The following is a 15,556-nucleotide window of genomic DNA, read 5'->3' on the forward strand; positions in this document are numbered from 1 at the left end:
TGTTTCAGCAGAGTGGATTTCAAATAATATTCCTGTTAATACACTTATCCTTCCTGTAGCACAATAACATACATAAAAGCTTCAGAAAGCTTGACCTATTGGCTACATAAAGCGAGGCTTCTGCTTAGCAACCAGTCAGTGGCAAGAAGTATTTAATTTATCTGTCATGTCTAACAGAAAGGTCAGATAGAAGTTTGTAAAACATGTATTGCTCTCATGTGTAATCAGGGTTAACAGGCATAGATTTAGTTTTCAAACTAAAGCATGAACAAAGTATGAATTACATGTTATTGAATGGTCTTTGTACAGCTTAACAGTGGGTCATCAAAGTCAATTAAAGGCATTAATGTACTATGACTGCAATTTTTTAAAATCTATCCAGTATTTTTAGAATTGGGATTCAATAATGCCAGCCATTTTACTGTCCACTTGTTTTTCATTTAGTCAAAGTAAAACTCATAATATCAAAACAAAATTAAAAATTAAGACATTTGTTTATTTAGCCTGTCGTGTGAAAAAACATTCTTATGCAAATACTGAATTTACAGCTTTTCAAAAGGTAAAAAAATCAACAATCATTACTTGGTAAAAGGCTTGTTTTTGCATATTTTAATATTTTTTAAAGTTCCCAAAGTTTCATCATGGCAGCCCTTCTGTCTTGATTTGTGGATTAAGAAAACATCATGACAAGTTTTTGTGTTCAAATAAATTTAATGCCATCGAGTGTGGTACCAAGAGTACCAGGAGTAGTGTGTTACACATCTGAGTTGTTCATCTGAGCTTCATAATACTTATTTGCAGTTAGTCAGAAAAGTGATTTAAGCAAAACCTACTTAGCAGCTCTATATTTACAGTCGATTCTTGACACATTGTATTTCTAAAAAAAAAACAAAAGAAAAGGCAGGAAATAGCACTATTCATTTAAAAAAATATAACATTTTCTAAAGCTCTAATATTCTAATCTTTGGGTGGTGGTAAAAAGTTTAAGTAATAAAACATTGTCTTTTATCATGACATTTTTACATTTGGGTATTTATTATGTCCATGCCTTTAAGAGGTTATCATTGTATTCAAAAAAAGGAATAAAGCGGACTAATTCAGCACATTGTAAGTGAAATATTCTACATTTCTTAAATCGATGTAATTCTGGCGATGATTAAATTATTAAAGCACTCTAAAAATTTGTAATAAGATCAAACATAATACAAAAAAAAGCTTTGTTTCTCAAAAAGATGCATAGTGTACTTGGTGTTCCCTTCACTGCTCCGATAGACAGCAGACAAAATCCTGCATGTTTTCAATCAGGAAAAAAAGTTCCTTCATATGTACAGCAACTCAAGGCTTTCTGCGTCTGGAAGAAAGAAAAAAGTACAAAACATTAAAAGGCCTAATTTTAAATCCAAGTTAACAGCATATAACATGGCAACAGTGCATACACACACAAAACAACCACACACACACTCATGTTTTTATTTACTTACTTCTGATACCCAACAGCCAAACTTGTGCTTGCCATCGGAGCCTATTGGGAGGAAAAGTGTTATCAGTTTTCTTAAAAAATAAAATAAAAATCAGTGGCTAAAGGCAATAATTAGCAATGCCTAGACATGTAAGCACAGGCATAATTTAAACAGTAATTTAATTTTTTTTTTTAGTTAAGTGATTGAGAGCTCACCCTGTTTTCTGTGTCGTCCATTTGAGCGGGTCCCTCTGCGGATCCTGATCTCCTCTTGCGACTGAAACAAAAAGAGTCTGTCAGTTCTGTGGACGAAATGTAACAAAACGCCTACAAATAGTAATCGCCACCACTTGATCTTGAATTTTATTTCACAAATTGGACTCACAATAGATATAATTAGGATTTGTTAGTATTGATTATATAAAAAATAATGGCTAGATGAATTACATGAATCTCTGTGCATTAACATGTACTTTTAACCTATTCAATATCACAAACTTTTAACTTCAAGTTATGAGCATAGGACCGAGTTGTTAACTAGGTTGATTTAATCAACAAAATAACCAGCTACAATTAATTCTATTACAGGTTTGTTGTAAATCCACCCGTTTTTGAGGAGAGAGACAGACACTCTTTCAGTCAGTATATTTCAGTGAGGAGATATTCTGTGGGTTGTTAATGGCTTTAACCTGCAAATTGTTCGTGCTGCAAGAGCAAAACGTATGTGGCCCCTAAACGAATTTTACATTTTTCTTTACATGTTTGGACCTGAAGTCATGGAATTGTTTCAGCCAGAATACACATATCAATCATGATGCTGTCAATTTTTTAAAAAAGGCAGCTGAACATTGTGTACATTAAATGAAACATTTAAGTAACAGTAATAAACTTAAGTTTTATTATTCTGTAAGAAGTTTGCATATAAACACACACTGACAGCAGTACTAGCAATATATTCCTGCGGGTATGTATTATAGTAAACATACACACAGTACCTTGGTGCAGTTGGGCACTCTTGTTTTAGTGTCTCGATGTCTGTAAACTGCACAGCTTGTCCTCCACCTCTGGTTTTAAAGACATTGCCCTGAGGAAGTAAAACAAAAACAACAAACTCACATGGATTCAAAGGAGAATCCACAAAGAAACATGTAGCAAAAACAAGTAGGAGTGTCCCATTGATTGTCTGAAACACGACCCCAATGTGAAATCAAATAAAATGTGATTAAGTCCTAGTCAAATTCATGCAACAAATAAAACAATCAGGAGGTGTCAAATTAAGTACTTGAGTCATTTTACCTTGATCAACTTGGTCTCGATCTCCCCATCAGAGGCAAGCTCTTGATGTCTAAGCACATACTTGTGGCATTTAGACAGAGCTTTCTCGTTCGGGGTCGACACCTTGATTGCATTGGGTATGATTGGCTGCATGACAGTGTCTAGGTCCAAATTAGAAGATGGTTTGTGGTCTACCCATTTCTCCCCACCCGCAGATTGTGAGCGCCTGTGCGTTGGACGAACTGGCGGAGCCGTCTGATGATCCCAGTGTGAGAAAGACAAACCAGGAAGTTAATTACAAGTGACACCAACAGAGACCATTTAAAGATTGTCGCGGTTTGTAGTGAAGGTTTTCGCTTGCGTTGAAAATTAATGTACAACTGGAAGTCATAGAGGGGCAGGGGCATGTCCACTGGATAGACATTTTATAACACATTAATTTTTACATTTCAGGGAGAGAACTACTTCAAGGTATTGTGGCACCTCCACATTTAAAGATTATCAGAACTGGTGACAATTATATTTCGGCTGATTGTCTAACCGATTAGTCAACTAATCGTTGCAACTCTACTTCCAGTCATACATTTTTTTTTCAAAACAGCGCCTATAAAAACACCCACGGCAAGGAAAGCAGCCCAGCAGAATTGATGAAAATTAACATGCAAAGCAGCAGAAATGTGGAAATGTGTCTAGGAATATGAGACTACATGCAAAAAGAAAGCACAGGTGTTTAGTGATGCAGCAATTAACCGATTTCACGATTGACCGCACTTTAAAACATCTTGGTTTTGTAACTATAAAAGGCTACAGCGAGTGCTTCTCTCTAAACAGGGACATTATGGTAAATTATTTACGATGAACAAAAGTTGTACTGTGAGGAAAATTAAACAAAACTAGACAACTGTGTTAAAAAAACATCCATAGGTGTAAGCAGCAGACTGCAGGTGGAACCTGGTTTACCAGCTTAAAATGCAACAAGTTCAGGTACTCAAGTTACACGTTGTCACGAGAGCGACTCCCCTTATTTATGCTAAATTAGCTGAAGGAGGTAACACATGTTGACAATGGCTGAGGGACCCAACATTGAAACGTATCCACCAAAAAAATGCCTTAAATCATCTGTGGGAGTATTTGGGATAAATAAGGAATGGCCAGGGGGTTATTCAAGACAGATCTCCAGTTTGTAAACTTGCCAAAGAAAAGTTGCTGCCAAAGGATCCAGCATGTTGAACTTAATGAAACATCTTCAAGATCACCACCCAGCTATACATGCTCCAGTGAAGGTAATACACCAAGTAATAACTAAGCTAAAAAATCATGACTTTAGTGGCAAGTTACTTAATGAAACATTGATTTGGTAAGGAATTAAATATAAAAGTGTCACTTACAATCAACAAAGTAGCCATGAGTTGGGCTTTCAGTACGATTTAAATAAAGCAGGAAAAGGAGCATTACACCATTTATAATTTAACGCTAAACAAAACGGCATGTAATGCCCTTGAGGGCTTCAGTGCGACCATTTACATCCTGTTGTTTCCTCCCATCTGTGTTGAGTAAATGCTAGGTATGGTAGGTGGATAAGAATAACTTAACATTAGGAACTTGAAGACTTTTATCACTATAGGGGATCTAATTCATTTAATTTCAGTGATTAATAACACCTGCATAAGAGATGTTCTCAATTTCTTTTTTTCCCCATTTTAACTAAAAAAAACACCAAAAAACAACAACAAAGACAATAGACAGGATTTTCTCAGGCCACATGTAAAATTAGATTACTTATTAAATTAGATTAAATTATATTAAGATTATTAAAAATGAACTAAAAACTCAGCATGGATCACAACTGATGATAATAACGATTCAGTTTATTACCTACATTAGTAATATTTTCCCTTAAGGATCAATAAATTTAATCTTAATCTTATATTAATAATAAGCAACTATTAAAAATAAATGCCAACAAAGAAATGTTGTGGGGAAAATATACAATAAAACCTCTAATTAAAAATGTTCATGTGATTTCATCCATCAGTAGTGTTGTGAAATAAACTAATACATAATAATTGTAAAAGTGTGATTTTTCCTCAGACTATAATCGTACCATCAAAGTCGATAATTGTTGCATCCCTAGTTTAGATTAGATGAAAGATGTTTTCTAAAGCACAAGGTGACTGATACTGGTTTTAACATTGGTTTTAAAACGACAACAGTGAAGTGTTAGACATAACAAAATCATCTGTGTTCACAAGTACCAAATCAATCTATGTAATGTCTGGGAAACTTTACACAGACTAACCAAGCCTTTCACTTCGACTAATATGTTACAGTACAAGTACATTTGTGGTTTTTGCTCATCCATTTCCATCCATTTTGTTGCCCAATTTTTATGGTCACCCAGATTTAAGAAACAAAAAATGCCTTTTTTGCCTTTAGTCTACATCAGTCAACACTGTAGCAAAACAAAAACAGATATTTAAGTGCATTTTGATTTCTAATGAAGGATCCTTGATGAAAAAAATTAGGTCAGTTTGTGCATTTTTTAAGTGGTGCAGCTATAAGTCTGTAGAATCTGTAACACTACTGTGCAGAGGAGAAAAATCTATTCTAAAGGTTCAGAAAGCAGGCAACAGAAAGGACTACAAGCATGATACAACTTCTTCTAATGACACTACTTGAAAGGCTCACAATGCAAGTCTAGAGGATTTAAGCACAACAGATCAGTCTGCCTTAAAGTCTGGATAAGAAAAACAGCAGTTTACACTAATGCTGGGCCTCTTCTTAATGCATTTCTACTCAAGCAGATACTTACTCAGAACATTATGGGTGCAGTTCTACCAAGGCAAAGCTTAAACTACAGGAGGTCAGAACAAAACTAGACAGACTCTTAAGGACATCTAGGTTCTAACACACACACACACTAACCCTTGTGCCTGCCTCTAGGTCTAGCCCATAGACAAGAGTTGTAGCAGGGGCCTCAGTGTCTGGGGCCCAGCGCTGGCCTCTCCTACGACCCACGCTGCTGGTGCTGTGGCATGGGGCGGGAGTCCGGCTCCTGTACTGAGGGGTCCCAAACTGCCTACCCTGGCTGCTGGAGTCTACGGGGAACCTTTGCTCCCAGTCTGAGATGCAGGAAGCTACTGAAGGATAAGCTGAAGAGGAGGTGGTGGTGGAAAAGGAGGAGGACGAAGAGGGGGGGGAGGAGGAGGTGGGGTATGGGTCCTGAACTGCCCTAACATTGGCTCGATTTTGGCTGGAAGGAGTTTGGCTGAAGTCCTGAAAAGTGATGAGGGGATGAGGCCAAAGCATTGTGGATGTTAAGGGAGTCTCCAGATTGACACAAATACACAAAAAAGAAGCTGGTGTACACAGTAAGCACAGTAATCTTCGAATTTCTGTTGAAGATTATCACAAAATTAGTAGCATGCAAAGTTTTTCAAGGTAAATTCAGTTTCAAAAGAGAGTGATAACTGATGGAAAAGGTAGTAAACCAAGTAAATGACTCACAGGAAGTGGCGATGGTGAGGCAGACCTCTTCTTGCCAATGTTGTGGTCTCTCTCCCTTGAGGGTCTCTCAGGCTTCTCTGGACGCTCAGCGGGACGGCTGCCGCTGCTGCTCTCTGTCACTATGGCTTTGAGCTGCTTCAACTTTTCATCCTTCACCCACAACTTGTTCTGCATCTCGAGCTGCTTGGCATTAACTCGCCTCTCCTAATTAGAAAACACCAGTGAGATAAGTTGAATTTTACTAAAACTTTGTGACATCATGGCAACTTTAAATTTTAGTCTCTGTTTTATTAACACAAAAACACATTTTGTTCTGTAATACAGTGAAGAATACTGAACAATTGACTGAGATAGATATAACTAAAAACAAACAGTTTGCTCTTATTTAACAAACACGTAATTACCACCCGTTGTTTTGAGTACCCTGTGCTTCATAATACAACAACACCATCCATTGAAAGTACCCTGATGTTTTTCTTACCTTTAGTAGCACTACGGAGCAGGGGTTTTTTTTAGTGTTTTTTTTTAAGAGTGGGTCCCCGTTTTGTTTGTCTATACAGTCCTGCCACTGGTTTTTATATTTTAAAAATTTTCAAACAATCTTCAGGTGGCTATAATGTATCAAAAAATGCAGCAATGCACCACTAAAGGCAGGGAAGAAGAAGACAACTGCAAGCAACATGGATGTAAAGAATGAAGAATTCAAATTTCTAATAAAAAAATAAAAAATAAAAAAAGATCAGTCTCCAAGTACAACACCTCTGTAAGTTTTGATGAGTAACACTTAATGTAAATATAACTTTTGGAAGAAAACAAACAAACAAAAAAAAACAAACACACACACAGACCATTAGCTACTTTTTACAAGCCACACGGGCTGTGTGGCTGCTCTATCCTGTTAAAATGGGCATAAATGAAAAGCAAGAGGTTCGGTGACGACACTTGTGTACTAGAATATGAAGTGAACTAGGGTTGGGCGCTATGGACAAAATCAAGTATCACAATATTTTTGACCAAATACCTCAATATCGATATCGCAGCAATGTGGTAGGGATGACTATGGTTGCTTTCATAAAATATTTACACAATGAGATTTTTGATAAATAATCATCAGTAATGTGGATGTGATGACTAAGTGGGTAAAGGCAAAAAAAATAGAACAGCTAGAACAGTCTGGTAAGTTCAGAAAATTACATCACTTTCCTGTAATGCAGCCTTTAAAACCAGGAAAAGACACTTATGCCATATCACGATATAACGATATCCAAGACAAATCTAGTCTCATATCATAGTAGATATAATATCGATATATTGCCCAGCCCTAGCACGAACATTCATACACACCTCCAAAGATAAAAAAACTATTGACATATACAGACTACACATTCCCAAACAACACGGCTATTATTAATAATTCCACTTACACACTCCTTCTCCCACTTGAGCTTGGTGTCCGTGACCATGCCCTGCATTCGCTGCTCCATTCGCCTCCTCTCTGACAGCTCCATTTGTAGCCTTTGCGCCCGGGTGTCCAGCTCCTGCTGAAGCGAGCGTTTGTCCTGCTCATACATGTCAGTTGTTTTTTGCAGGATATCAACCTGAAGAGGTGGAAGAATTTTGTAAAGTTTCCATGTAAACTGATATAACATGATGAGATCATTAGTTGAAAATGGTTTATATACAAGCTTCTCTACAAACCTTGTATTCCAGCGTTTTGTGTTTTTTCTCTAATCGATCGATCTCCGCCCGCTGGCTGATGATAACTTTGTCCTTCTCGCTCAGTTTGCTTTGCTGATCATGGATGAAAGTCTCCTTTGCACCGAGCTGACCGTCAAACTGCTGGAGCATGGACTTCATTGTACTGGCTGCAGAAGAATATACATATATGCACAGTGATTAACCATTTGGCTTGAAAACGTTTCTCAAATGCAAGTTCAAAGTTACGATTTGACTGAACCTTTAGTACTCACCTAACTGCTTTTACCTCTTTACCTTTTAAGGTTTCTACTCTTAAACATTTGCATTTGGATGCTTCATGTCGTTTTTCTTTTTTAATGTTTAATGTACTATATAAAGCACCATGAATTGCCCTTTAGTATGAAATGTACTATACAAATAAATATGCCATGCCCCTAATTTTTGGCATTAAATTGTGTTACCATGAACACTTAAATCATCTTATATTCCTCCCTGAATCATGAACTTTTAAAAATTGGACCTACAATCTTTTAAAAGAATTAAAGTATTATTAACATCTCTTTGATAACCAAGCATGCACCTGTCCAGAGAAATTCTGTAAATCGATGTAATAATTACATCATTTAATTTCAGATAAAGACTGAATATCCAAACCTACTTTTAGGAATAGGTGAAATATCCCAACTGAGTGTCTGACCTATAACGATTCTCTAGGAAGTCATCAACCACTTTGAATGACTGCAGCAGTCACAACCACGACAAACTAGAGGTTAATAAATATGTAGCCTTCTAGAAAACTTACTCATGCATCACTGCTGCACTGAAAACTGTATAAAATCAGCAATGAAGTAGGCTCTCTATATACAAGACCGTCATTTGTTGCATAGAAAATGGGTCTGTACCAGATTTGTTGAACTGCTCAGACATCATCTGACGGATACGATGCCTCCTTTCCAGAACCTCAATCAGGCGGGGCAGCGTCTGATCATCAGCTGGATCCATCAACTCACATGGAGGCAGAGCTGGAAGGCTTTCAATGAGCGGATCCAGCAGAATTGGATCATCTATTGTAGGAATCAGAGTAAGTCGTGGAACAGTTTGTGTAAAATCAAAAACAAAGTAAATAAAACAGTTGCACTTACAAAATGCTTATCTGACATGTAAAAATACAGGATGACAGGAGCACAATTAGCTAGTAGTACAGATTTGAAGGTGACTTACCAGCATTGCTGGGGCCTCCTCGCTCCTCCAGGCGACGTGATAACTCATCTCTGAATGCCTGGTTTCTGTGTCTGCGTCCTGGAGCAAGGCCACAGATTGGCCGGTCGACTGGCCGCGCCACCTCCACCTCCTGTGTCATCTCTGCGAACCGCATCACCAGCTGCAACACAAAACAACAAAACACTATTTAATACTTAAAGTTACATTCTGTAATTTTTCATAGCTCCCAACAGCACTGAAACTTATTGTGCACTACAACACAATAATTTAGTGTGTCTTCAACAAATAATGACAAATACTGTGATATCTTATCAAATATTTATTGTGGTTTAACGTTGGCAGTTGCAAGGCCGGTTCATTTTCTTCCGGGAAAGCAAATGAGATTAAAGAGACAAGATAATAAAATTCAATGTCTTACCATCGTTTCTTCATAATCATCAGCCTTTGGGTTGACACACACAATCATCCTGACTTTTCCTTCTCCATCAAAGTAGTTTTTAAATAGATGTGTCACTTTAGAGTCCCTATATGGCACCATCTGGAAGAGGACAAAGGCTCAGTGAAACTGCACATACTGGAAAATAACCACTGATAAATATTATGGACTCAAAGAGTAATAATATTACTCTGCATAGACATAAAACAGATAAACAGTTAAAAAAAAAGACTGATGATACAGTGACATACAGACAACAAAATACCAACCTTATTGGTTCCACACATCTGGTTCTCACGCAGGACTTCCATACATGTTCGCAGTGTCATCAAGGACTGATTTATATTACCTGTCAAGAAGATGCAAATGAGACATTACTAGACACATTTGGTGTATGAACAAACATTATATAGTACAATGAACTAAAATAATCTATAGACACAGAAAAGACCTCTGGTTGACTATAGAAAGAGACCAACAGTAAGAAAAAAACTGACCCGCTTCACGGAGACGGCTGCCTTCTGCTCTGGTTCTGCTGGTGCGCTCGCTGCCTGCCAGGTCAACCAAACACAGCTGGCTCACATTCACCTGGTTTTTGTCCTTAAGGACAAAACAGACTGTTAGCATCACTAAGCACTGGCTGGACAATTAAGTTGACTGACTTGTCTCTTTGAAAGCAAACCGATTACAAGTACTTACGTATATAAATTAGAAAAATGTAATATATGCAATATGTAACTTTGGAGCTGCATGTCACCTGTAGAATGTGGTCCCCATCAGCATCAAGAGGTGCCTGGACCAGCTTCACAGTGAACACACTGTGTGAGCGACTGGATTCACGGTTGAGTTGAGTGTTGGCGATCCTTCTTTTCTTTTGTCCTGGAAACAGTATTAATACAATGTGTGACAATAATAACAGTAGTAAGAATACGGGTCAAATAATTTCTTTATTAAGTCAAAAGATGTATTGCTTTGTCCGGTTATCCCTGGTGATTTGTCTGCTGATAAAAGCCAAACCGGAAGCTATATCTCAAAAGTGCCCTACTGCATATTAGCAGTGTCCACTCTCAATGGATGTTTTTAACTAAGAAAAGTCATGGCTGCCTCCTAATACATAAGTTTAATAAAACTCACATGGTTCTGCATGTTAGAGGAACACACACAATAACATAAAATATGATAAAATAAAAATATAACAAAATGTAACTATAAGACAGAAAGTTATTATTACCACTCACCCTTCCAAAAGACTTCAAAAGCCTCCTCTGTAGATTTTACCTCAACTTCTGTGCAGCCAGCCACATACATGTTATGATTCTGATCTTCACGCAGAATCTTGGACTGAGGTGGTCTGAAAGATGTTTGTGTAATTAATAATCAACATATTCAAACAATCTTACATAATTATGCGTCTCTTTAGTGAAACAAGCAGAAAAGCTAAACTTATAACTACTTAATGTTAGTTAGAATCAACATTACAATCATACACAATGTAGGGAGACATATGAACACTTCATTCAGGTTACAGACACATGCACACTGCGTTTACACACAAGCTCGAGCCATTCAGGGACATATTGCACATCTCAACGCTTACAGTAAAAGCAGGGAGCAAATCCTAAAAGACAGCAGCCACCAGAATAACACAAAGCTAATAAGCTACAGTATGTCACAGATTCTATTCACGGGGCTTTGGATTAATGGGATGGAAGTCGACTGATGACGTATGCGACATTTCAGCTACAGCCAAGTTACAACTATAAATAAAACAGTACTGTATGTATGTTTATGGGCCACATACGTGAACTCAGTGTTCCGTACAGGCGTGCCTCCACCAAGCCACCTAGCAAAGACAGGATTTTTAAAAGTGCATCTTGTCAACACAAAACTACAAAAAAAAATCTGTCTGAAAGTACTTATTCATACACAGAACACAGTCACTACTGTGGTTGCAGACTATGTGAAAACAACAGAATTGAGTGGTTGCACAACCACAAGATAATGATCTGTAGTGAACATTAGTAGGGTGTAACTTTGTGGGTGCAGTCGAGTAGCGATCCAGCTCAATTTGTGTAGAGTCTCTGTGTCATACAAGAAGCAAAACCAAAAATATGGATACAATTAGGCTTTGTACAGCCAATCCTTCAATATGATATGTGTCAAAACACTCATGTGAAATCTTGTCTCTTACTTTGGTCTGATGGGGTCAAACGGAGCATCTTCGAGGAGATCGTAGATGTAGTTGTTATAGACCTCGATGTAGGACACAAAAACGCTGTAACAACAGTCATCATCCACATTCTCAGATTTGCATGCCTCTTCTGGGCTGATCATGTCCACAAACTCCGGGTCAGCCTTCTGCCTAAAAAACAAGATCAAAGAAAAGCAACAACTTCACATTCAGCCCCTTCAAATTTTAACAATACGTGTTAACAACAAAAGCAGTGCAGAAAGTAATATGGGAAATAAATAACTACCTGGAGGAGGGTGTTTTGGGCACTAACGGTTGACTGTCTCGCTTCTGTCTCTCCAGGAGAGCATCAACTTGACTCTGGATCTCCATCCCATTTTTGTCATCTGGTTTAAACACCTGAGGGAGATTTAAAACGTTTAAAGTCAGAGTCACACCCCTCCCCAAACACTCAACCCTTTTACTAGGATCTAACATTAATAAATAAAAGTCTTACAAATCTTTTGGCCTGGAAAGGGCCGACACTGTTGAAGAGCATGTCTAGGGAACGAGGGAGGAGTCCTCCATCTCCAGGCGAGCCGGTCATGGTGTAAGTCTTACCACTTCCAGTAACGCCATATGTAAACAGCAGACCTATGAACACAGAATATTACATTTACATTAACACAAAGGACGAAAGATTAATCTGATGATTATGTTTCCATTTAATTTGTCAAGTTTATTAAATTTCCGATAATAGAGAAACCAGATCCCACCAGATTGCTGTTTTGTCTAACCGACAATCCAAACTATTCAAATGTGTAGTCATTTCAGCACTAGAGGATAAAGAGGATAAAAATCTTTAGCTCACTTACCATTTTTACAATGAATGAGGTCCTCTACTAGAGGCTTGGCAACATCCTCAAACAGCTCCATTTGAGTGGTATTAATACCAAATACTTTTTTAAAAGAGTACTGCATCTAATGGGATAAAGAAAAAAAGATTATACAAAAAATGAATTAATATGTGTTTCTATTAAAATTGATATATCCATTTTCATGTTTCATTTTCAAACCTCTTAGTGTCACAAAGATACTCAGGTCTCTCCTGTATAAAACTATAACCTGACCACTTGTGTGGATTTTATCATTCTGAATTTCTGTGTGATTTACAGTCATTTAACTAGATAAACTAAGTACAGAGCAGATGTTTGTTGAACTGAACTACATCACAGATGGTCAGCTTGCCTTTCATGCTCAGATAACCTGCACACACTCACCTCTTTGTATTCTCCATTGCGGTTGGCTTTAAGGCCATCAGGAGCATGCAGCTGAATAGTCGAGCTGCTGATCATCTCAATACAACATTCCTCATCTTCTGTGCCAAGTGGACGTATACGGCAGTATACCTGCATGAAGAGAATTAAACACAGTTTGAACGCAGGCCACTTCTGATTTCTTGATGATTTCTACATTCAATGACATCTCCTTGAACTTCATATCTTAAAGACTCATATAAACATTTGAAGTCTTCTTATCCATATTGTGTGTTTGAACTAATCAGCAGCTTAGTATAATGTAAATTTTGTTTTAGGGTGAATTTTCCCTTGAATGGCTCAGTCAGGAGAACAAGCTGCACTTTTGCTGTGACGTCTTTTTATTTCAGCGTGATGATTAACTTAGTGAAGAGTTGTGTTCACTTACTCCAACTGGATCTTTCTCTATGTTGGATGCCTTCTTTGGGCCAGGCTTCCGAGGAGTCTTGCCTTTCCTGAGAGTGACAAGGAAATACAAAAACATATTGTACATTTTATTGTTAGACACGTCACTAGTAAATCCTTCCAATAAGTCACCTAGGTTACTGTGACTTACACTATGGGGCCAAAAGTATGTTGACACCCACACATTATATTTGTGTGACTGCTGACCATTTCATTCCAAAACCATAGGCAACAACATGCTGTTACAGCACCACTCTTCTGGGAGCGCTTTGCACAAGATTTTAAAACATATCTGCCAAAAATTGAGCCACCACGCGTTTGTTTAGGGGGTCAGGGCTCTGTGCAGGCTGGTCAACTTCTCCCACAGTAAATTTATAGAAACGTTTCTTTATGGATCTGGCTTTGTGCACTAAGGCATTGTCATGCTGAAACAGGAAAGGGTCTTCCTCAAACTCTTGGAAGCACACTATTGTCTTAAATATAATTGAATGCTTAAATAACTAAGGGGCCAAGCCCAAATTATGATAAAACATTGTCACAAAAGTGCATAGGTTCACAATTTTTCAAGTCTGTCTTAAAACAACAGTCATATGAACAGAGGTTTTCCTCGCTGTAGTCATTCATCCTCTTCATACATTAAAAGATCCCCTTCAAATGTGCTTTCAATGTAAGTGATGGAGGCCAAAAATCCAGTGTGTCCACACAGTCATTCTATGCAAAAATGCATTTAAAACTTTATCTGAAGCTTATATGAAGCTTCATCAGTCTGAGTTAGTCATATCAAATGGATATCTGCCACATTTACAGTCTTTTTAGCATCATATTCCCTCTTTATGTTTCCCTGTTGAGCTGTGGTGGAAGTATAGTAAGAAAAAGAGGGACTTTGGCACTAAAAAGACTGTAATGTCGAAAGATATCTTCTTGATTTGACTAATTTGGACAAATGAAGTTTTATATTAGCTTCAGATAAACATTTCTGCCCAGAAGGAGGACTGTGACTTTGGCCCCCCATCACTTAGGCTTACACTGTAAGTGTATTATGAAGGGATCTTCTAATGGCCAGTATGAACAGGAGGAATGATTACATCAGGAAAAACGTATTTCAATGTTCATTTGGGCGCCTGACTGTTGTTTTAAGACAGACTTGAAAAATTGTGAACCCGTCCTTTACACATCATTGTATGCTTTAAGTTGGTATTAAGCTTTTTTCTTAAATAACAATGATAAACAGCCAATTCACAAAAGTATAGAAAAGTATGTAGACGGGGTTGACCACATACTTTTGTACGTTTGGTGTAACATTTTGTGAGTTTAGACCAATATATGCCCACTCGTCCCCGTCGCTTAACGTTAGCTACCACTCTAATTACTTTCTAACGTAAGCAGGTAACTGTTAGCCTATTCACAGGTGACTGTCAACAGAAAGCTGCGATTGACGTTAAATACGCGTTAAGATAACCTAAATTACATTATGTTTTAACAGAGAATCAGTGTTAGCGTAGCTGTAACGTTAATATAAAAGCCAATGATACCTGCAGACACCAGTGTTGCCCACTTGGCATCCAGACAACTCAATTAGCCTTAGCTAAACTGTGTAGCTTCCTGGTTATCTCGACTATTTAAGTTATCTTTATCTGAAGAACAAACGCCGGTGGAAAGATACTTAAAATGAAACATTTTAACACACTGCCTAGTCGCAAGTTGTTAGCTGTTTATCGAGTTTAATGTAAATACGGAAATACATACCCTGGTCTGTACATTGTTTGTGTTGTTAGACTCCTCTCCCCCTCACACAAGAGCGCCTCTTCTCGATTTGAAAAATTCCCTCTTGTGAAACGTTGTTTCGACGGTCTGATATTTCGACCAATCACAGTCCAGACACAGCCTGCAGTAGCGGAAGTCCCGCCTCCACCGCTTTTAACCCTTTGTGTGCTGGTTCCGGGTCAGATCAAATACTGAACAGCAGAGGTCAGCAATTCATTTCAACCGTGAGCCATTTCTTTTTTAATTTCGTTAGAAATACAAGAAGATAACTCTAAATTGGATTAACAGCTATATATTTTAAATCT

General features: G+C 37.7%; 1 protein-coding gene across 5 annotated transcripts; it reads right to left on the minus strand.

The window, feature by feature from the left end:
* Positions 1-691: 691 nt before the first annotated feature.
* Positions 692-15,338, minus strand: LOC121896107 (kinesin-like protein KIF23). 5 transcript variants are annotated; one of them, XM_042409772.1, is made up of 24 exons: positions 15,234-15,338; positions 13,471-13,537; positions 13,047-13,175; positions 12,642-12,747; positions 12,284-12,420; positions 12,074-12,186; positions 11,788-11,958; positions 11,398-11,439; positions 10,835-10,947; positions 10,354-10,475; positions 10,094-10,196; positions 9,866-9,945; positions 9,579-9,698; positions 9,161-9,320; positions 8,842-9,003; positions 7,940-8,106; positions 7,666-7,839; positions 6,242-6,445; positions 5,660-6,010; positions 2,756-2,989; positions 2,455-2,543; positions 1,676-1,736; positions 1,482-1,522; positions 692-1,351 (listed from the first exon to the last, which is right to left on the minus strand). In XM_042409772.1, the coding sequence occupies exons 1-24, from the start codon at positions 15,245-15,247 to the stop codon at positions 1,336-1,338; spliced, it is 2,976 nt and encodes a 991-aa protein (XP_042265706.1). In that variant the 5' UTR covers positions 15,248-15,338; the 3' UTR covers positions 692-1,335. The 5 variants fall into 5 exon arrangements, with proteins under 5 accessions (XP_042265706.1, XP_042265715.1, XP_042265724.1 ...); XM_042409781.1 differs by lacking the exon at positions 11,398-11,439; XM_042409790.1 differs by lacking the exon at positions 2,756-2,989.
* Between the last annotated feature and the right edge of the window lie 218 nt (positions 15,339-15,556).

Source organism: Thunnus maccoyii, chromosome 1, assembly GCF_910596095.1.
Source record: "Thunnus maccoyii chromosome 1, fThuMac1.1, whole genome shotgun sequence".
Classification (NCBI taxonomy): Eukaryota; Metazoa; Chordata; class Actinopteri; order Scombriformes; family Scombridae; genus Thunnus; species Thunnus maccoyii.